Consider the following 22470-nt stretch of genomic DNA (forward strand, 5'->3'; position numbering starts at 1 on the left):
GTGTGTGTGTGTGTGTGTGTGTGTGTGTGTGTGTGTGTGTGTGTGTGAAGGGAGGAAATGGTATAGAGACCATAGCAAAAACGGCGGGTCTTTGACCATGCCAGCCTCCTTTGTAGAACTATGTAGAGCAGTGGTTCTCATCCTGGGTGATTTTGCCTCCCCCACCCCAGACACTTAGCATTGTCTGGAGGCATTTTCAATGGCTGTGCCTGGGAGAGGTGTTGCTGGCATTCAATAGGTGGAGACCAAGGATGCTGCTAAACACCCTACAACGCACAGGACAGTCCCCCGAGGCCCAACAGAGAATGAGACGACCTTAAATGTCAGTGGTGCTGGGGTGTAGGAACCTGTTCTAGATCTGTTCTCTGCCCCTCCGTCTTAGCTGTCTCTTTGTCAGCTTTCTTCGATGGGGTCCCAGCTGGGAATCCATTTTTCACCCTCTCTCTTCATTCTGGCTTCCTTCAGTGGCTCTGTCATTGTCATTTTGCTACCAGGATATGAAGCGTGGCTTCCCCTTGACTTACTTTCTGTCCTTAGGTTAGTGAAGTGCAGGACAGCTGTGGGGTCTGAAGGTGCATGGTGCCCCCACCTGAGTGATTTTGAAGCTGTTTTCTAGGCCAGTCCCATGGCTCCTCATGTCCCCACTATGCAATCGACCCAGGTTGGTGTCTTCAGGGCTGATTCCTGCATTGTCAGTTGCTGGTGCCCAATATCTGAGTCCCCCGTCTCAGATCTTGGGGCAGTGGGGTTTTGGTGCCTGGCACCCATTTTTGGGCACAATTGCAGCTCTTATGCAGAGACTGGGCAGTGGTGATTGGAGACAGGGGATACATACCGTTATGGCCCCGCTACCCTCCCAGGCAGGCCCAGGTGGCAGAAGGACTTCTAGGTGGCCCTGCTGCTTGCTGGACAGGGCAAGTGCCTGGCAGAAGAGAAGCTGAAAGGCCCCAGTGGCCCTCTGTCAGCCTGGCACTTCACGGCTGTGTGTGTTTGGGTAAATGTGGCGTTTGAGCTATGCTTCCCAGCTGGTAGTCTTAAGGGGCAGCTCCTGACACATGAGAGCTGCTCTCTTCACAGGGCCACCATGCTGTAGACCTGGGCAGATGCCCATGACTTCGTTAACAGGCTTTGTCCTTCCTGGGGCTAGGTGGTATGGATACCGCAGGCCCACCGAATCTCATCTCTGGTACAAGAGCAGGACTCTGATTTTGGATTTGTTTTGGTTTGTAAATTTTCTCCTGTGAGCTTTTAAGCCCTGGAGAGGCTTTCTAGGAGGGGCCCTGGGATGGTGTGTGAAGGGGTAAGCAAAGGATATTGACAGGAAAGCAGATAGGGTATTTCCAAAGGAGAACTTACATGGAAAAATTCTAGCAAGCACACCTTCGTGTGTGTGTGTGTGTGTGTGTGTGTGTGTGTGTGTGTGTGTAAATAGACATAATGTAAAATTTACCGTTTTAACCATTTTGAGGTAGAATTCACAGAATCTAAAAGGAGCCATTGTTAAAGTGAGCAGTTTGGTAGCATTTGGTGCATTTACAGTGTTGCACAGCCATTACCTCTATCTTATTCCGGAACATTTTCCTCACCCCAAAGGGAAACTTCATCTCCATTAAGCAGTCATTCCCTATTCCCCTTCCCCCAGCCCTTAGTGACCCCCAGTCTGCTTTCTGTCTCTATGAAATACCCAGAACAGGCAACTCCACAGACATGGAATCAGCTGCTATGTGGCCTTTTGTGTCTGGCGTCTTTCACTTAGCTGTTGTTGAGGTTTTCCCATGTCATAGCGAGTATCAGAACTTTATTCTTTTTTATGGAATTGTATTCTTTTGTATATGGTTTATGCAAACCACTCTGTTTTACGCACCGATTGAAAGGTCCTGAGAATATAAAGGTGACCAAGGCTGTGTCCCTGCCATCTAGAGGCTGTAGTTTAGGTGGGAAACGGAAAAGATATAAGAACACTCATGTGCCCAGTGTGAGGGGGAAGAAGGGCAGCCCGCATAAGCAGGGGAGAGACACGTGTGCCTAGAGGATCAGAGAAGGCTTCAGAGAAGAGGTGCCTTTGCAACGTGTCTGGGAAGACAACAGGCCTTCCTGTGACAGAAGAGGACTGAATCAGCATGGCAAAGGCACTGGGGAGCCAGCCAGGCATCTTTGGGGACTTCGCAGAACTTCAGTCTGTGTAGAGGATGTTTTTGGGGAAAAGGACGGAAAGTAGAGATGAAGTGGATGAGCGAGTTTCGGGACTCCTAGATCAGGCTAAGGAGATTGGAGTTTGTGCTTTCAAAGAGGTTTTTGCATGAAAGCATTGCAGCCCAGTTAGGAAGGTCACTTTGGAGAGTGCACTGAGGATGGATTTTGGTGGGATGAGACCAGAAGGCCCTGAGAGTCTGTCTGAAGTAAGGACAGACAGAGACAAGGGCGTGTTGCCAGTCATTAACGTATCCAGGGGCAAGAACCTCCAGTTCTTCATAACCCACTGAATGTTTCAGGAGGAAGAGGAGTGGGATTCTTTGAGGATGAGTCTCAGGTTGTACTCCCAGGCTGTCCCCGCGGTTAGATCCAGATGATGCAGCTCCCCATGAGTGGAAGACAGGAGAAGCAGGCATGTGCTGTGTGGTGTTTGGTTTCGTTTTGCTCTTAATGGGGAAAGGTGGTGTGGAGAATCAGGGCTGCTTTGGATGAATGGCTGGGAATGACTTTGGGTCCATCTCTGTCGAGGTGCATCCAGAAGGCAGGCAGGAAGGAAAGGTTGGAGCTGAGAAGAGGGGCTGGAGCTGGAGGTAGGCACAGGCCCTTGGAGAGCTGGATAGGGAAGAAGCACGAGTAGACGTGAGGGAAGCTATGGTGGGAGGAGGCAAGGAAGTCAGTGAGAAATGGGAAGAGACTGCATGGTCTGGTCTGAGAACTGAAAGGAGAAGGGGGCCAGCCAGGCCAGGGGCACAGTAGAGTTTCCATCATCTCACGCAGAAGGAGTCAATGAGGAAAACGTCATAAATAGCAATTAGTGTGACAGTTCTGAGCTCATGTGGGTTCATCTCCTCCCATACTTATTTAAAGTAAAATAGTTATTTGTTGGTGAAAATGTTATCTCGTATTGTCTTCCCTCCTGCAATGGACTGTTTCATATCTGTAGAGTTTCCTTCTCAACTTCACTGTGGATCTATAAATAGAAAATGTTCCACTCTTTGGAAAGGTTCGTGATATAAAATCTTCTATAATATGCATCCTGGTAATTAATTAATTTTCACATTGATGAGATGTATCACTGCATGACTGTTGGTCAACCTGAGGATTTTACTTTTAAGCCACTTATGTTTTTGCCTTTTTAAATTTCAGAGCTTACCCAGATTGAAGATCCAAGAGAACAGTGGAGGCGAGAGCAAGAGCGCATGTTGAAGGAATATTTAATTGTAGCCCAGGAGGCTCTCAATGCCAAGAAAGAAATTTACCAGATCAAGCAGCAGCGGTTTGAGCTGGCCCAGGAGGAGTACCAGCAGCTGCACAAAATGTGTGAGGATGACAGCCGCTCCTATGCCAGCTGTGAGTTGACTTGTCTCCTGCTAAAAGCCATTGTGACTTTAAAAGCCATCTCTCTGCTAGGTTACCCGGAAACACTGAACCTTCCTTGGGCAAGATAGCTTCATAAAGGTTCTAATCGCATACTGTTAGGTCATCAGTATTCAGCACTGAAATCAGATGGGCACCCAGTAGCCACTCCTGTAGCAAGGATTTATCAAGGGCTTACTTTGTGCCCAGGCACTGGGTTATGGTTGGTGATGACTAAGCAAGGAAAGGTCTCTGCCCTTGAGCTCACATTCTGGTGGGGAAGGTAAAAAATAAACAAACAAAATTTCAGGTAGCAATGTATACCAGCCTCCTGTCTCATGCATGTCAGTTTTGAAGTGGGCTTCCCTCAGAGACCTCTGCAGTTAACACTGCTTGTCTGGGATGATCTCTTGGGAAATCCACACAGTGGTTTCATTCATCCTGGGTGGTAGGACTCAGGAGACCTCAGCCATGTCAAGCCTCCTGTCTCTTTGTGGAATCCTCTCTTGGGCTTTAGGCTTTATTAGGCAGTACATGGAAGGAGGAGGAACATGGTGGAACCCAGAGAATTGGGTGACTCTCCTGCCCCTCAGGTAAGATGACCGTGTACTGTGAGCTGTTCTTTAAAGGGAACTCTCTCTAGTTTTGGAGGCTGCCAAGGGAGGTTGGGGCTTCCATTTCATTAGTACTCAGCAGCTGCTCAGTGTTGAAGAAACCAGGTCCACTCTCAGAACCCAAAGCATCCTGCTGTCACACAGTCAATCACCACATGAGCCAGTTCCTTCCCAGAAGAACTGACACCCTCAACGGCCCCCAACAGATTTGCATGACTGTGACTGTCTTGGGCACTCGTGAGCTTGGAAACAATGGGTGAAAGTTGTTACCACTGGGTTGAATTTTATAAAAACCTGTGTGTTTGAGACTTGGGGCCTTTCCTGTGCTATTAGTGCCGTGTTGCCATGGCAGATGTTAAAGACATAGCCATAGTTTTATTCTGTGTTCCAAGTCAGAATGGAGGTAAGGCCAAGGGGCCACATGTCTTGTGCTCTGTTTTATTGCAGTAACTGTTGAGGGAGTAGAAGCCTTAGAAGCTGTGGCCAGGGGTGGGGTATTCCCTCTGCAATAGGATTTGAAGATGTTTCTATTACCATGTATTCTGAGGGAAACCGGGAACTCAGGTTTAATGATGTGTTGCTTCCAAGCCATCTTATCTCCATCTCTGCAGATATTGGCACATACCTGGTTTTTTTTTTTTTTTTTTTCCTTTTTTTTTTTTTTCCTTTGGCTTTGTTTTGTTTTTAACTTTCCATCAGAATGTGATAGGTCAGCTCTGTGCAGAATTTTAGAGGCCTGTTTCTTATCTCCGCGGTTATCTTTTCTTGGAATGTCTTTTTCTGACTTTGGTATGAGCGTAATACTGGCCTCATAGAATGAATTGGGAAATGTTCCTTTCTCTTCTGTTTTCTGAAAGAGTTTGTGTAGGATTGGTATTAGTGCTTTCTTAACTATTTCATAGAATTCACCAAAAGAGCCACCTCTGGAGTCATTTGTGGAATGTTTTTAACTACAAATCCAATACTTTTAATAGAGAGGTATCCAGATTTGTTATTTCTTTTTGAATCAGTTTTGGCATTTGTGTGTTTCAAAGAATTGTCTATTTCATCTAATCTAAAAGTCAGCTAACTTTTCTATAAAGGGTTAGATAGTAAATATTTTAGACTTTGTGGACCATACAATCTCAGTGGCAACTATTCTACCCTGTGGTTATAGTGCAAAAGCACTCAGAGACAACATGCAGACAGATGGGCCTGGCTATGTTCCACTAGAAGTATCAAAACAGGTAGCAACCTAGCTTTGGTCCACAGGGAGTTTGCTGCCCAGTGATCTAAGCTGTCAAGTCTATGAAGTTGTTTGTACAATTCCCCTTTTAGCCTTTTAATGTCTGTAGGCTTTGAGGTGATGTCCGCTCTTTAATTGCTGATATTAATAATTTGTGTCTTCTCAATCAGTATAGCCAAACTTTTATTGATTTTTATCTATCTTTACAATACACTGGCTTTTGCCCTGTTCTCCCATTTCTTGTCTGTTTCTATCTTACTGGTTTTTCTTCTTTATTATTTCTTTCCCTCTACTTAGTTTGGCTTTAATTTGTTCTTCCTTTTCTAGCTTCCTAAAGTAGAAATTAAGATCACTGATTTTACATCTTTCTTCCTCACGTAGCCATTAAAGGTAAGGATTCACCTCTAAGAACTACTTTAACTGCATCTCACAAATTTTGATATGCTATATTTTCATTTTCATTCAGTTCAAAATAATTTCTCCTTTTTTTTGGTGGTTTTTGACCCATAGGTTGTTTAGAAGTAAGTTAGTAGGACCTTTTAAAGATATGTTATTGTTCATTTCTAACTTAGTTCCATTGTGGTCAGAGACTATGTAACATTTCAGTCTTTTGAAATCTATTGAGATGACTTTTATGGCTCAAAATATTGGTCTTTTTTGTCTGTTCATTTGTTTTTTGTTTTGAAATGGAGTCTTGCTCTGTTACCGTGGCTGGAGTGCAGTGGCACAATCTTGGCTCACTGTCTCACTGCAACCTCTACCTCCTAGGTTCAAGCAATTCTCCTGCTTAAACTTCCTGAGTAGCTGGGACTACAGGTGTCTGCCACCATGCCCAGAAAATTTTTATATTTTTAGTAGAGACGGGGTTTTGCCATTTTGGCCAGGCTGGTCTCCAACTCCTGACCTCAGGTGATCTGCCCACCTCGGCCTCCCAAAGTGCTGGAATTACAAGTGTGAGCCACTGTGCCCGGCTGGTCTTTTTAATGATCAGAACCCCATGGGCTTGGTGCCTTGATGTCACCCTAGCTGAAGTATTTGCTTATAACTGGTTCTGGGACCATATAGTTAGCAATTCTAAACATTTCAGAAAGCTGCTTGGTAGGAGTTAGGTTGAACGGTATAAAATTGCCATTTTTATATCTAAAAAAGGGCTGAATATTAGCCATTCTTATAATCTAACCTAATAGTGTGTTTCTTTCCAGCAGTCTTTGGGTACCTTATCTCTTAGATGCTTGGGTTTGGTTAGGTCTCCAAAGAGGCTCTCAAATCAGTCTTTAACAGAATGGAATGGAAGGAGTACAGATCAGAAAAACTTGGCAGGATGTTTCTTCCCAATGATTGAACAGAAAAATTGAGGCCGGGTACAGTGGCTTATGCCTGTAATCCCAGCACTTTGGGAGGCCGAGGCAGGAAGATTACTTGAGCCCAGGAATTCCAGACTACCCTGGGAAACCTAGCAGGACCCTGTCTCTATTAAAAAAGAAAGAAAGAAAAATTGAGTTTAGAGAAAGTGTGTATTATGCACTGGCTACTACCAGTGCAGCCAGGACCTCAGCTGCAGTGAGTGTGGGGACTCTGGACTGGATGCCCTTAATGATGTAGGCATTCGAACATCCTGTCTGATTCCACATCCACTCTGAGGGGCAGTGAGGGGGAATCCCAGTGCAGTGCCAAGCTGTAGGTTAAGGCTATTCAGTACTTCGGCATCCTGTGGAGTTGAGGACCCTACAGGATCCTATGGGATCCGGATTCCATGGGCTTTTCACTTCTTTGACGTTTGGGCAAATAGGGAATTCTACTGAATTACATTCCTTCTTGTGCCTTATGGGATTTTATTAATGCCCATTAAAAAGATATACTCAAGAGGCTCTTTTTGAAGTAGTATCTTTCTTCAGTAGAGGAAGCTGATGATTCTGTTATTGACTTGAGGTTCTAATGTGCTCACTAGATTCCATCTCCTGACCTGCCGGAAGTCTCTGTGTGGATACCATCTCTTCCTCCACTTGTGTAGGTTGCCTTCGAGGCCAAAAGTGGGCCTGCCTGTTTTCATGAAAGGGCTAGAGATTCCAGTGGGTCTTCCTGGGGCCTATCAGCTCATCAGGGAAAACGCCAACTATGAATGGAATCTAGGAGTTGATCCAAGTTGTTTATCGACTTGCTGCTGTTCCTAGGGCTTTTACCAAGCTCTCTCAATCTGCCATTTGTCCAGAACTACCAGTTACAATAGGGAAAACCCCACTAGAATGGACTCAGACGAATTCTTTCTGGCCACAGAATAAAGTCCAATGCGGTGATCCTGTTGGCATGACCATGATCTAACAGATGGCTTGTACACCCATGCCAGAGGGCCTGGGCCCATGTTAGGAGCTGCTGGTGTCAGCTTCCATAGCACACATTGGCTCTGTAGCCACACGGGTCTCACTGTCCAGATCTCTTTTAGTGCTAGTCATTTAACACAGGAGGTGTCTCCTTTTTCTGATACTGTGAACAGAATAACATCTGGACTTAATTCCTACTACTTCCTTCATGGGTAATGACTTGAAGTGAAAGGGACCGATATCCAATGAGCTGGTGTTTTCTATGCATTGTTGTAAGTGTTGCCTAAGCATTGCTTTGATCAGCGTTGTCATGTACGTGCTGTTTTCTTTGTTGTTCACGTGAGCAACTGAGTATCAGGTAGGCTAAATTATTTCTTCAAGATTACATACCCAGCAGATGGTAGAAGTTGGATTTGAGCCCAAATCTGTTTGCACTGGTGGCCTTCGGTGCTCTGTATAGTTTCCTAGACATGGAAGAGGCCACTGAGAACAGCTGATGGTGTTTTTGGTTCCCCCATCCAACTTTGTGGTTATCTGAAAATAAAGACTAGTCATAAATTTGCAAGTTTTCTGGCAATTTTGCAGCAATAAAAGGGGCAAGTGGAAGGCACAGCACTTTCTAGATCTTGACTTTTCTATGGCCCATGTAGGATCATTAAACTGTTCATTTATTTTTCAACAGCTGTTAGCACCTGCTGTTGGTATATACTAAATGATGGGAACATGGTTTTTTTTTGTTTTTGTTTTTGTTTTTTTGAAACATAGTCTCACTCTATCACCAGGCTGGAGTACAGTGGTGTGATCTCTGCTTACTGCAACCTCCGCTTCCTGGGTTCAAGCGATTCTCCTGCCTCAGCCTCTCAAATAGCTGGGACTACAGGTGTGCACCACCATGCCCAGCTAAGTTTTGTATTTTTAGTAGAGACAGGGTTTCATCACATTGGCCAGGATAGTCTCGATCTCTTGACCTTGTGATCTTCCCACCTTGGCCTCCCAAAGGGCTGGGATTATAGGTGTGAGCCACCACGCCTGGCAGGAACATATTTTATCCCTAATGATTGCTTATTGGGAAAGATGAGGCAATAATGTGTGAACAGAGGAATTAACTAGAACAGCCATTTCTAATGTGGGAGCAGGAGGTGGGAAGGGGAAGTGCATCTCACCTATACCCTTCACACATTTCCCTCAAGCTGTGGAAATCATCAGAAGAAAACTTTGTTCGTTGGAAAGGAAAGATTTTGTGTCAATATTGAGCCATCTGGTAGCTAAGAACATCCAGGTCTTGACCTTTTTTGTCCCTGCAAGCAAATTCAGATACTTGGCTGGGTGCTTTGGACACATGTGTCCATGAGGGTAGGAACCCAACTCTGCTTGATTTCTATGAGCTTCTGAGCTAGCTGCCTGGTGGTGCCCAGGCCTCAGTTGTGCTTTCTAGAACACTGAGGTGACACTGCTCAACAATGAACTCATTTTCTCTGAGACACACCTGCTACTTTTTCTACAGCTCCATTTTGTAGAGTTTTCTTCCACTTTCTTTATTGCAACGTGTTCTTCTATTTGCCTGCTTTTTAACACTGAATATGTTCAGTATGTCAGACACATTTTTTCCTGGAGTTATTCCTTTATTCTTTCTGAGAAACTTTATCCCCCAGGCACATTCAGATGAAGCATATATGACCATTTGCAGGGTCTTTTGGAAGAAATTCTTGCATGGGGTAGAATGATAGTCTAAACCTCAGGTCTGCAAACTATCTCAAGCCTGTGGGCTGAATCCTGTCCACTGTGGGTGTTTGTAAATAAAGTTTTATTGGAACACAGCCATGTACATTTACTTACCTATTGTCTATAGCAGCTACAATGGCAGAATTAAGTATTTGAGACAGATTGTATGGCCCACAAAGCCAAAAATATTTACCCTCTAGACCATTAGAGAAAAAGTTTGCCAATCCCTGGTCTACATGTATAGTTCTCAGCCCTGGCTACAAGCTAGAATCTTTAAAAACTTGCTGCTTGGACCTCACCCCAAGAGATTTTGATAGAACTGGCCTTGGGTGGGACCAGGCATTTTTTTTTTTTTTTTTAAAGCTTCCCAGGTGATCCCCAGGGTTGAAATCCACTGGGCTAGATGGAGTGTGAATGGCCCTTGTAGCAGCAGGAATTTGACTTTGTTTACTATCCTAGTTCCTAGGAGCTACTCAGAGTCTACATCGAAAAGTCTTTCTGGGTGGCTGGCAAAGAGTCAGCCTTATCTCTGGTGAGAAAGTGCTGACCCACCCTGAATTCTTGGATTAGGTGGTGGTGAAGCTTGACCTTATCAGCCATCAGTCCTGCTGGCATTCTTTCTGAGGCGTCAAGCCTGTCTCACAATGACTATCTTCCATTGGTTCTCTCTCTGTTTTTTTTTTTTTTTTTTTTTTTTTTTTTTGAGACAGGGTCTCGCTTTGTTGCCCAGGCTGGAGTGTGGTAGTGTGATCTCCGCTCACTGCAGCTTCAACCTCCTGGGCTCAGGTGATTCTTCTACCTCAGCCTCTCTAGTAGCTGAAAGTCCAGACACGCGCCACCATACCTGGCTAATTTTTGTACTTTTGGTAGTGATGGGGTTTTGCCATGTTGCCCAGGCTGGTCTCAGACTCCTGGACTCAAAGAATCTGCCTGCCTGCACCTCCCAAAGTGTTGGGATTACAGATGTGAGCCACCACACCCAGCCTCATTGGTGTTCTCACTGTTGAAGGATTTCTCATTTGCTGTCTTGGTTAGGAAAAGGGCTGTAGGCAGTCCATTCCCATTCAACTTTTGTTTTCCTTCACACAAGCATGTTGGAGCGGGCAGGAGGAAAAGGGATCATGGAGCATTTTTCCCATGTATTAGTTGGCAAGCTTGATTTTGAAGGTTGCAGCAGAGCACGTGTTTCCTGAGAAATAATCCCCTAGTCTGTCCTGGAGAGAGAATTCTTGGTTAGGATTTGGTGGTATCTTGGGTTACTTCTGTAGATCACCTCCAGGTGGCCTTACTTGATTGTATTTGGTCCTTTGCTTATATTGCCTTTAAAAAAAAAAAAAAACCCATCCTGCCCACTTTGATGGTCTTGCGCATTTCTCCATCTGCCTTTCTGGTAAATAGTACTGTCAACCTGGAACCTAGCAGAGCTTGTCAGCCTTTCACCCAGAGTCATTCTTGGCCCCCTTGAGCAACTCCTGACAATGCTGATCCCTGGAGGCCTACACCTGGTCCTAAGGAGCAACCTGGCCTAGAGAATCTCTTTGAAGAAGGATTGCTGGTCTTTTCAAGAATGTCTTCTCCCTGGGGTGACCTTAGGTTCCACATAGCTCAGAGGATTCCTGTACATAAGAGAGACACAGACAGATAGACACATGGACACATGCATTTACCCTTTCAGTAATCTGTAAAACTGAAATCGAGAGTTAAGTACTGGGGTTTGAGAGTTAAGTACTGGAGAAATGGGGGAAGGTTGCTGTTTAGATGTCCAACAGTATTTAGCATTTTGAGTGCTAAATACGCAGGTCAAGTTCACCTATTGGGTGGTGGGCATTGTGGAGCTGGAGGACCATGTCTTCTTCTGGGAAAGCTAGCCCAATTAAAGGATCTTTGGCATCTGACCCACAGGAGCCCAAATTCTAGACACAAAGCCTGTTATGAATGATGGCATAATCTATTATAGATCAAGTCACTACAAACCGAGTCTTTTAATCTACAAAATGGGCAAGGAAACGTAAGTATCATTTCACCTTCACAAAGATTTTATGAGAATAGATTAAATAAATGTGAAAGGCATCCTATAATAGCAAGGTATAATAATTTACATTGCTGTGGTCCAGCTAGGCTATAACCTTGTTATTATATTATCTGAGGCAATTTTATATGCCTGAGCAGACTCCATATGCTATTTAATAGCTCCATCCACTCAACTCTTCAAGAGAGAAGAAAGCTTCAGAGGTGAAACTCTGGTCTTTATCATAAACTTGGAGATTGGAGACACGTTTTAATAGAGGAAGATATTCCTTTTTATAAATGTTGTGGAAGGCCAATTGCGGTGTCTTATGCCTGTAATCCCAGCATGTTGGGAGGCCGAGGCGGGTGGATAACTTGAGGTCTGGAGTTCGATACCACCCTGGCTAACATGACGAAACCCCATCTCTACTAAAATACAAAAAATTAGCTGGGTGGTGGCAGCAGCTGTTCGGGAGGCTGAGGCAGGAGAATTGTTTGAACCCAGGAGGTGGAGGTTGCAATGAGCTGAGATCATGCCACTGTGCTCTGGCCTGTCTCCAAAAGAAAAAAAAAAATTGTGTAGTGCATGCTGTTATGGGGTCTGGAGTCCTGAGCTGTTCCTTAGACTCTGTAAATGGTTTTCATAGACTTATTGTGAGATCTGAGGAACTGAGAATTTTATTTATAAATTGAATTATATTATTAAAAGTTATACCAGTGTTCACAACCATGCTTAGCATTTGAAGATAAAATGTATTCACCATGTTAAGCACTTGAGTAGACTTTTCCCTTATCCTAGTCCTGGAATTTTATAATTTTATAGAGATCATAGCAAAAGTAAACATGAATGAGATCCATGTAATTAAAAGGTATTCTGTCATTTATGATGGTTTCAGCTACAAACAAGACTAACTCTCACGGGCCTGGACAATAAGTAAATTCATTGTCACATAGTGGAGTCCTCTGGAGGTGGGGTGGGATTCCCCATAGGTGGATTCAGTGGCTCAGTGGTGTTATTGGCTTGTCAGTTTCCCCCTCTAGGAGTGGGTACAGGCTGGGCTGAGTCTCTTGGGGAGAGGTGGGTACCCAACACCTCCAGGGTTCTGGTACTTAGGAAGGAGAAATGGGGGAAGGTTGCTGTTTAGATGTCCAACAGTATCCAAGACACCTCTCCTGTGTATTTCAAGTCTCTTCATCTTTTGACCTCGTGATCTGCCTGTCTCAGCCTCCCAAAGTGCTGAGCCACCGCACCCGGCTGGTACTGATGTTTAACATTGCAGTGAACTTTGTTGAACTTTGGTGGTAGGGTTACTTTCTACCCTTAATGGGAAAGATCCCAGGTGATAACTCTTGGCGTTGTGTTCCTCCCACTGCAAGTTGACAAGTTGACACGTGTTGTAGTGTTGTAAGCCAGGATTCAGCAAGCCCTAACCTCATAGCCTCATTTGCATATTATCTCTATCCCAAGTGAAAGGCCTTTTAGCTCAGATCTGGGAAACTTAAAGTCCCAGGAGTTTAATGTGGAGATTTTCCTATAAATTATTTCTGTCTTTTGAGGGCATTGTTGGAGATGTTACTTTCATTACTGATCTTAAATGAAACCAAAGAGTCAGGCAAGATGAAAAATGTAGGATTTGGAAATAGGCAGTGTTGTCTACAAAAGAATTGTTTGTAAAATGTTTTACTCCATGTCTTTGAGAGATCATGAGTCTAAGAAAATTGGAGATCAAGTTGACAAACATTTAGCTCCTCCAGTTGTTTATTTCCAGTAGATTCAGTTGTTTGAAATTCTGACTGAATGGGACTTAGGGATTTTCCATGGAACTATTATTAAGATAGGAGATCCAACTGCTCAAATGAACTTTGGATGTGGTTCTAATTGAGGTTTGAAGTAATTGTGCTGTTGAAGCTACTTGGTGTTGAGCCATCCTTTGCAGTATATAGTCCGCAAATGATTTTGAATTGTTTTCTTCTTGTTGGCACGTAAGTTATTTGAATGACAGCCAGCCTTTGGTTCTCACATCAAAGGAGTTAAAGAAAGGACTCTGTCCCTGCAGATGTGTCTTCTGAGCAGGTGATGTTAATGTTAACTGGGAGGCAGATGGCACCAGAGTGGGGTGGTTCACAGATTAAGACAGACCATCATTCCACCAGCTAAGCAAAAGAAGGGAAGCCACGCAGTAGTGATACAGAGCCCATGGCTTCAGAAACCTGAAGAGAGGAGGCAGAAGCATCAGGAAAAAGCACCACAGGGTGGTGGATGAGGTGTTAGAAATTAGGAATAGCCACTCGCTGCTCCAGCTGCCGTAACACTGGAAAAAGCTTGCATCTCTCTGTGCACAGAAATTTGCTGACTGTGCCTAACCTGTAAACAGCTCTGTGGCTCTTATTCATCCCTAGGTATTGGTTACTCATGATAATGATGCCGTGTCTATAAAAAGACTTTAAATCATGTACACTGCATTGTTTAGGAAAGCATTGAGCTATATGATGTCTTTTAGCTAAACATTCATCAAAGCAAGTTATTAGAGTAAAAGCGTGAGTGTCTCACTTTGGTTTCTGTGGGACAGACAACTTGGGGACCCATCTTTTTCTCAAGCCAGATGCTGACTTATTACCAGAAATCTGTCTTTTTTATTTTACAAATTTCTAATGTTTTTTCCTTTCTTGCGTGAAAAATTGTTTATCTGGAGAATATAGGTGTGAAGAAAATAAAAATAAAATAATCTTTAATGCAGCTACTGAGAATCACTGCAGTTAACTTTTTCGTTCTATCTTTCTAGTGATTTCTGTGTATGTGTTTTAAAAGAAAGTAAAAATAGGTTCATATTGCATGTACTATTCACATATTAAGTATAGTTTCCTACATCATAATCATACCTCTTTCCCTCTTCTCCCATGTCTATATGGTATTTAACTCTAGTCGTTTTATGGTAGAACTAAACAGACTTTTGACTGACCTATAGCCATATATTTTATTATATGAGATCCTATAGAAAGTCCTGATGCAAATATCAAACATCAGGAAGATTTGAGGATGTTAAATGTCAGTTCTTCAGGAGCCAGTGCCCACTCGTAAAGCTGAGATTTAGAATTATTTAATGCCGTGAAGCAGAAGTTCCTTATGTGTATGTATTTTGAAGGACCCATTATAAAATAAAATATTTTCTTTCTATTTAGCATTCTCTGGATATTCAACAAATACAAAGTATGACCCACACCAAATTAAAGCAGAAATAGCAAGTCGTCGGGATAGGGTGAGTAAAACCCATGTTTTTACAACCAGGTGGATGGAAGTCTGGGCCCTTGCAGCCTAGGGTGCTGCTGGTGTCCTCTGGTTGACTCCTCCTGGAGGGATTGCTCCTGTAGCAGTGTTAGACTGGTCGGGTTCTGACACTCTTTCCCTGGTGACACCTGAATTACCATGTTTCATCTCTTCAGACCCTTCTCTTGGTTGTCTGGGAAGGGGAACAGTTTTGTTGCATTTGGGAAAAAGCACAAGAAACATCTTGGCAATGAAGTCTGCTCCTCTCTTGATGTGTCATTCCCTGAATCAGGGTGTACCTTTTAGTGCAGTGGTCCTCAAATTTTAGCACAGCTAAGAAAAATACCTGGTAGCTTGTTCCAAGTACGAGCTTCCAGGCCTAGCCCCTGAGTTTGACGCGGGCCTGGAGCAAGTCCCAGGACCTGTTTCAAGAAGCACTCCAGGAGCCATTGAGTTTCAGGTAGTCAGAGAGCATGCTTCTAGACACAGTTTCATGTATGGGGTCTGCGAGGAGTAGGTAGAAGGAAAGTTGAAGAATGTCTTAGCAAATTTGCATATTGTAATGTGTAAACCTTGAAAATGCAAATAGATGCTGGTTCCCCACTTGCGTAAGAGCCTGTCAGTCATCTGGGATTTTTGTATCTAAGCACAGCAGCTGTTCTAGAAAGGCTGTTTATGCATGTGAATGGAAGTTCATAGCGAGACTAGATGATTCCCTGAACTGCAAGCTGTGTAGAAAGTCAGATGGCAGTGCTAATAACAACTGTAGAAATCATTCTTCACAGCTGGTTTTTGGAAAAAAAAATATGATTTGTCTTTAGCTTTCCAGATTAAAACGAGAGCTGACCCAGATGAAGCAGGAGCTGCAGTACAAAGAAAAGGGGGTGGAGACCCTGCAAGAGTGAGTTGTCTGGACACTTGTCCCAAAGCTTCATGACCTTCACTTTCATGCCTTTATTTCTGCTTATTATTTTCCAATGCTAATTTCAGAATCTCTCTTTTCCTTGGAGATACTTCATTGCTTTCAGTGGAAATACTTGGGAAACAAGACCTTTATTTTTATGTTTATGCACGTTTCCTCTAGCTGTGTAAGACACTCATGGCTAATTACATTTAAATTTGACTTTTCCTTAGTTTTAGTTTTTTAAACTTTTTGTTCTAAAATTGACATTTAAAGTAAAAGAAAATTAAAAGTTTAGTTTCCCAGTTCCAGTAGCCGCGTCAGAAGTACTCAGTAGTGACCTGTGGCTACTGCAGATTTTCTCTACCTTTTAGCTCTAGTGGCATTTGGGCTTGGATCATTCTTGTCTTGGGGGGAGTATCCTATGCACTGTAGAATGTTGTCTTGGCCAGGCGTGGTAGTTCACGCCTGTAATGCCAACACATTGGGTGGCTGAGGCAGGTGGATCACCTGAGGTCAGGAGTTTGAGACCAGCCTAGCCAACATGGTGAAACCTCATCTCTACTAAAAATACAAAAAATAGCTGGGCGTGATGGTGGGCACCTGTAATCCCAGCTACTTAGGAGGCTGAGGCAGGGAGAATCACTTAAACCCAGAAGGCGGAGATTGCAGTGACCTGAGATCATACCATTGCACTCCAGCCTGGGTGACAGAGCGAGGTTTCGTCTCAAAAAAAAAAAAAAAATGGGAATGTTGTCTTTACTCTTTACCTACTAGATGCCAGTAGCACCTTCCACCCACATTGTGACAACCAAAAATGTTTCCAGACATTGCCAAGTATCTCCTAAAGAACACATTTACTTCCAGTTGAGAACCACCATGCTGGTGGCTACTGTATTGAACACCATAGGTAATAGATTTCCATTATCACAGAAAGTTTCTTTGGACATTTCCAGTCTATAGGTCTTCCTCTTGTTCTCATTTTTACAATTAGAACTTTAACCCTACCAAGAGATTCGGAATGAATTTTTTACAATTAGTGAGCTGTGTCAACTCTGCAGATTTCATGCACTGAAGGTGGTATTTTAGAAATGGCACTGGTGTGGCTCTGAAAGTCTGCTGAGCCATTCTCTCCATTCATTGGCTTTCCTTGCTGAACTTGGCCATGTGCTTCACGCCTTCTGCATCTACTTTTCTCATCTGTAAATGGTGATTGTTTTAGGTAGTTTGGCATGCTATGACAAATAACATGCTGTTCAAGGTGGCTTGAACAGCAGATATTTGTTTCTTACAGTTCTGGAGGCTGGAGGTCCGATATTTGGTTCCTGATGAGGGCCTGATTCCTGATTTGCAGATGACCATCTTGTCGCAGTATCCTCTCCTGACTAAGAGAGCAACATCTCTGGTCTCTCTTCCTTTTCCTAATCCCATCATGGGGTCCCACCCTGTGACCTCATCTAACCCTAATTGCCTCCCAAAGGCCCCACCTTCAAATGCCATCACATTAGAGGGTAAGGCTGCCACCTAAGAATTTGGAGGACACACAGACACGCAGTCCATAACAGCAGTCATTGTGCTCCGTTGTGCAGAGGACAGCACTAATACCTGGTACATGGCCAGCCCGAAACAATTAGCCCAACTCCGTGTGGTGACTGTTACTGATGCAGGTGGGCAGCATGTCGCCCTTTTTCATCCTGTGTGCAGATGAATTCAGTGACACACGTGACTGCAGCACCACTCTTTATGGGGAAGTAATAAAGGAATGTGAGGGTCAGATGTAATTATCTCGGCCTCATGTGAAGGATAGTCAAATCCTGTTGTTTAACATGAGGTTGAGATAGACTTTCTCAATCATGCAGGATTGGGTGAGTTCAGGATTCTTTGTGTGTCTACTTTTTTATTAAGGTCACATGGGCACCAGGGGAGATAAAAGAAAAGTAAGCTGGGTCCTGCCTCGAGGGGCTTCACTTTCTCTGGTCCTGACCCCGAGGGCTGTTCAGATGATTTCTTCAGAAACACTGCCATGCTGAAGGCTCCCCAACAAGATGGTTTTTGATGAACCTCTTAACATATTTAGTGTGATGTGAATTCTTTTAACCTAATTGCGTGCTTTTTGCTTTCTCTACCATTACCCAGCTATGTGTGTGTGTGCATTTTGGATCTATAGTCAGAGCTTCCTTTTATTAGCCCTAGTTAGTTCAGCTGCTGCTTCTTTAGGTTGTTTTGTGGTTTTTTTTTTTTTTTTTTTTTTTTTTTTTTGAGACAGAGTCTTGCTCCTGTCACCCAGGTTAGAGTATAGTGGTGCGATCTTGACTCGCTGCAACCTCCGCCCCCCGGGTCCCAGTGATTCTTGTGCCTTAGTCTCCCCAGTAGCTGGGATTACAGGAGCTTGCCACCACACCTGGCTAATTTTTGTATTTTTAATAGAGATGATGTTTCACCATGTTGGCTAGGCTGGTCTTGAACTCCTGACCTCAGGTGATCCACCTGCCTTGGCCTCCCAAAGTGCTGGGATTACAGGTGTGAGCCACCGTGCCTGGCCTAATATGTAGTTTTAATGTTAGACATTGTGCATGCCAGAGGTTGCAGTTAATGTCATTCTCACTTGTAGCTCTGAGGAAGGTGACTGGGGTTCAGGAAGAGTCTGAGTTTGCTCAGGATCCCTGAGCATCAGCAGGGAGCCACGCCTGGCACTTCTCTCATGGCTGTGGTTTCTGTAGTGGGTTGCTGGGCTCAGCGCCTGTTGCTTTGCCTGGGCTCCATCATTCTGGTGAACCCCATTTCCTTATTTGAAGACAAAGGCCAAATAGCAGTGTCAGCTGAAGATGGACTGATCTAGAAAATAAAATATGCTGCTGAGTGAGAAAACCCCCTTCTCCTTAGCATGGCTAGGATGTAAATTCATCTCTTGTAGTTGCAGTGGTTTTAAGAAGAGGAAAAGGCAGCCTCTGTTTCCCTAGGGGCATTAGTCAGAGAAGCAGGAGCCAGAACAGCGAGAATTTTAACTTTACACCTGCAGCCAAAACGGAGCGCAAGTTGTGCTCCTGGAAGAGAGGCGGGCCAGTGCTGTTTGGATTTTCTTTCTGCTGCTTTCATTATCAAGATCCCACGCTTGGGAACAGCAATTGTAAACTTGCCCCTTGTTAAGGGGAGGCTCCTCCTGCCTGCCAGAGCTCATGAGAATACCCATCCTCCCCCGGAGGCCAAGGAGTGGCCTGGGGAAAGGCTCTGGACCTGGCCTTGGTCCTGAGGGGCCCACCCCAAAGCATGCCTGGCCAGGGGGCAAGTTGGCTTTTGGGAGGGAGCTGCTGAGAGCCGTTGTTTCCTGGGCACGATGCCTCGGCTCTGTCTGAGGCTGCGTTGTCACTGTGCACGTTTACTTTATTCTGGGACAGACACAGCCTCACAGGAAGAAAAAACACAGGCACCCGTGCCACTCTTAAAATATTTTTGGAAGTGGAAGATAATCTGGTAGCCTTTCTCTGAGTTCCACAGCTTATCAGATGAAAACAGCCTAATGATTTTTCTGGTATTGAACATTGGGCTTTACGTTTGGACCAAATCATGCAAATGTATATTTTTTTATTGAGAAATTTTAGAAGGTCTTTTCAAGCATTGCAAATGTGATTACCCCACCTCTACTGGGAAATCCTGACTATAAGTACAGATAGCACGTGAGCTGTTGTACATAAACATGAAGGTCTCTGATTTTATCACCAATGTTGCTTTAAGGCAGTGGCCCGAGATTTTACTCCAGAAAATTTCCTGCTGTTCTTGCTTCCCAGAATATCCAGTGTATTCTTTTCCAGAGCACCTCACCAGGAGTTTGGCTGCTTAATAACATTTTAAACTTGCCTTGTTTATCTTGGTGAATTTCCTGGCTAGCAAGGAAATTCATCATTACACTTGGGTCCAAGTAAGGAAAAAAGAACCTTTGTATTTTACTTTAAATCTGTATACATTGTTGATTGTTGTAGAGAAGAATTGGCCACAGATATGTTCACTGGGTTAATACAATATGTACACGTGTGTGTGTTACATCTGTATCTATGTGAAGTGTATACATGTAAGCTTTTAATGATGGAAAATTTCAAACATAAAAGTAGAGAGAATAGTATACTGAAACCCTCCTGTACCCCTCACCCCATTTTGCCTGCACAATGGCCAGTCTTGGTTTGGTGGTGACCCCACCCCATCTGCTAAGCTCTCACTGCCTTATTGAAGCAAATCCCAGAATCCCATTTAATCCATAAATACGTCCCCTAAAGTTATGGACTCCTTTTGAAAATACCTATAATTCCTGTATCCCACTTAGCAGGCATCTTGTGTCCAGTGAGCTCTCTCATTTCTTCAGGTGTTTGGGTCCAGTTTGGGCCACAGAGTGCCTTTGGTTGATGTGTCTCTTAAGTCTTTTCGTCTCTACTCTCCCTCCTTTTTTTCCCCTTGATAGCTTATTTGTTGGAGAAAGTAATTAGGTTGTCCTATAGAATTTCCCTAATGTTGGGTTTTGCTGCCGAAATTCACATGATACCATTGAACATGTTCTGTCCCTTGTTATTGATGCAAATGGGCGTAATTGTTTGAGAGGCTTGATCTGATTCAAGTTCGATTTCTTTTCTTTTTTGAGTAAAAATGTTTTTTAGGTGGTGCTGTTACTTCCATCAGGAGGCACCCACTCTCTGGTTGTTTCCTTTTGTGGTGTGAAGATTATCGGTAGGTTCTGGCCTTGTTGGCCCAATGCTTTCATTTATATTAATAACATTTTTCATCAGCTTTTTACCTAAGTTATGCATGTGTATCTTTCAGGATAAGTTCCCGAAAGCAGGCTTGATAGGTTAAAGGGTGAATGTATTTGTTGTATTATGGGTTGAATATTTCTTATCTGAAATGCTTAGGACCAGAAGTGTTTTGGATTTCAGCTTTTTTTTTGGTTTTGGAATATTTGCATTATATTTACTGGTTCAGCATCCCTGATCCAAAAATCTGAAACCTGAAATGCTTCAGTGGTCATTTTCTTTGAGTGTCATTTCAGTGCTTAAAAAGTTTCAGATTTTGAAGCACATTGAATTTCAGATTTGCAGATTAGGGATACTCAGCTTGTATTGCATATGGCCAGATTCCTCTGCTGTGGGGTTACCCCATTTTGCCTTCCTACCACTAACATATGAGTGTTCTCATTTCCTGTGGCTTTGCCAACAGGATATGTTGATAAGCATTTGCATTTTTGCCAGTCTCATACATGAGAGATAGTATCTCAGTGTAGTTTCAATTTGCATTTCTCTTGAGGCCTTTATAAAAGTCTTCAGAAAATTGGAGCACCATTTATAATGAGTAATTAAAGTTTTCAGAAAAATTGAGCTTTTCCAGTGAGAGATCTCCTGAATTCTTGCCCTAAAGTTTCTGAAACTTTTTGGAAAAATTATCTTACTGTAAACTTACTACTAGTGTCCAGAGGCAAAGGGAAGACTCAGGACCAGGATGCATGCAATGCTTCCCAACTGGGTGACGCGCGTGAACAGGTCAAGTGTATCAACCGATGTAGGCAAATTCCCCTCTCCAGCTCCTGCCTGGAACTCTAGAGCTCTAGAATGTACCTCGTGTTAGATTATTATTATTATTTTTTTGAGATGGAGTCTCACTCTGTGGTCTAGGATGAAGTGCAGTGGTGCGACCTTGGCTCACTGCAACCTCTGCCTCTTGGGTTCAAGTGATTCTCATGCCTCAGCTTCCTGAGTAGCTGGGACTACAGGTGCACAACACTACACCCAGGTAATTTTTGTATTTTTTAGTAGAGACAGACTTTCACCATGTTGCCCAGGTTGGTCTCTAACTTCTGGGCTCAAGCCATCTACCCACCTCGACCTCCCACAGTGCTGGGATTACAGGCGTGAGCCCCTGCTCCTGGCACCTTACGTTAGATTCTGAGTTGTCCTACAGCTGGGGAGCTCATTTAACATTGCTTTTCCCTGAGTTTCCTGCTTGTGTTATTGGAGGCTTTTCCTGCCATGACATCTATAATGTCCCTGAGCGCTGGCTTGATGGCAGAAGATGATTTTGAGGAATACTGCCTGACCATCTTGTCCATGGTGTGCTGTTTCCACACCCCGCCTCTGATCCTTCTCACAGCTTCCATCACCATGACTCTGGGCCAGGCATTAATGGGAGTCTCCATCCTTACCCAGTAGCCACGGGGTTCTTCCACAGCTCATGCTCTCCTTGTGTTCCTCCTGTGGCTCTCTCTCACCTGGAACACAAGCCAGACTCTACATAGGCTGGCCCCTGGCCCTGCCTCATTTCCCTCTAGTTTCACCTTTGAAAGGGATGTCCTGCCTTTACCGTGGGTACTTGCAGCTCCCTCTGCCTGGAATGCTCTTTCCCCCAGATTCTCACATGCCTGCTCCCTCCCTTCCATGGGCCTTTGCTTAGTGACATCTCGCAAGATCCTGACTTAACCATCCATCTAAAAATGTACTCTGTCGGCCGGGCATGGTGGCTCATGCCTGTAATCCCAGCACTTTGGGAGGCTGAGGCAGGTGGATCACCTGAGGTCAGGGGTTTGAGACCAGCCTGGTGAACGTGGTGAAATCTCGTCTCTACTGAAAAATACAAAAATTAGCCGGGCATAGTGGCAGGCCCCTATAATCCCAGCTACTTGGGAGGCGGAAGCTGGAGAATCGCTTGAACCTGGGGAGCGGATGTTGCAGTGAGCTGAGATCGTGCCACTTCACTCCAGTCTGGGCGAAAGAGCCTGAAACTCCGTCTTTAAAAAAAAAAAAAAAGTACTCTGTCACACTTTATCCCCAAACTCGACTTCATTTTTTTTGAAGGCATTTGTGACTGCCTGACCTAAGGATGTGCCTTTCATTGTC

The 22470-nt window shown here is 44.0% G+C and overlaps 1 protein-coding gene across 2 annotated transcripts in view; it reads left to right on the forward strand.

The window, feature by feature from the left end:
• The window catches only part of WWC3 (WWC family member 3), a 133723-nt gene that overhangs the window by 49225 nt on the left and 62028 nt on the right, over positions 1-22470 (forward strand). For both annotated transcript variants that reach the window (XM_032285884.1, XM_032285885.1), the window contains exons 3-5: positions 3340-3543; positions 14616-14692; positions 15522-15601. In XM_032285884.1, coding sequence (XP_032141775.1) covers positions 3340-3543; positions 14616-14692; positions 15522-15601 — 361 coding nt within the window. The remainder of the gene's footprint in view (positions 1-3339; positions 3544-14615; positions 14693-15521; positions 15602-22470) is intronic.

The sequence above is a fragment of the Sapajus apella genome, unplaced genomic scaffold (genome assembly GCF_009761245.1).
Source record: "Sapajus apella isolate SASKATOON/1434 unplaced genomic scaffold, GSC_monkey_1.0 scaffold17, whole genome shotgun sequence".
NCBI lineage: Eukaryota > Metazoa > Chordata > Mammalia > Primates > Cebidae > Sapajus > Sapajus apella.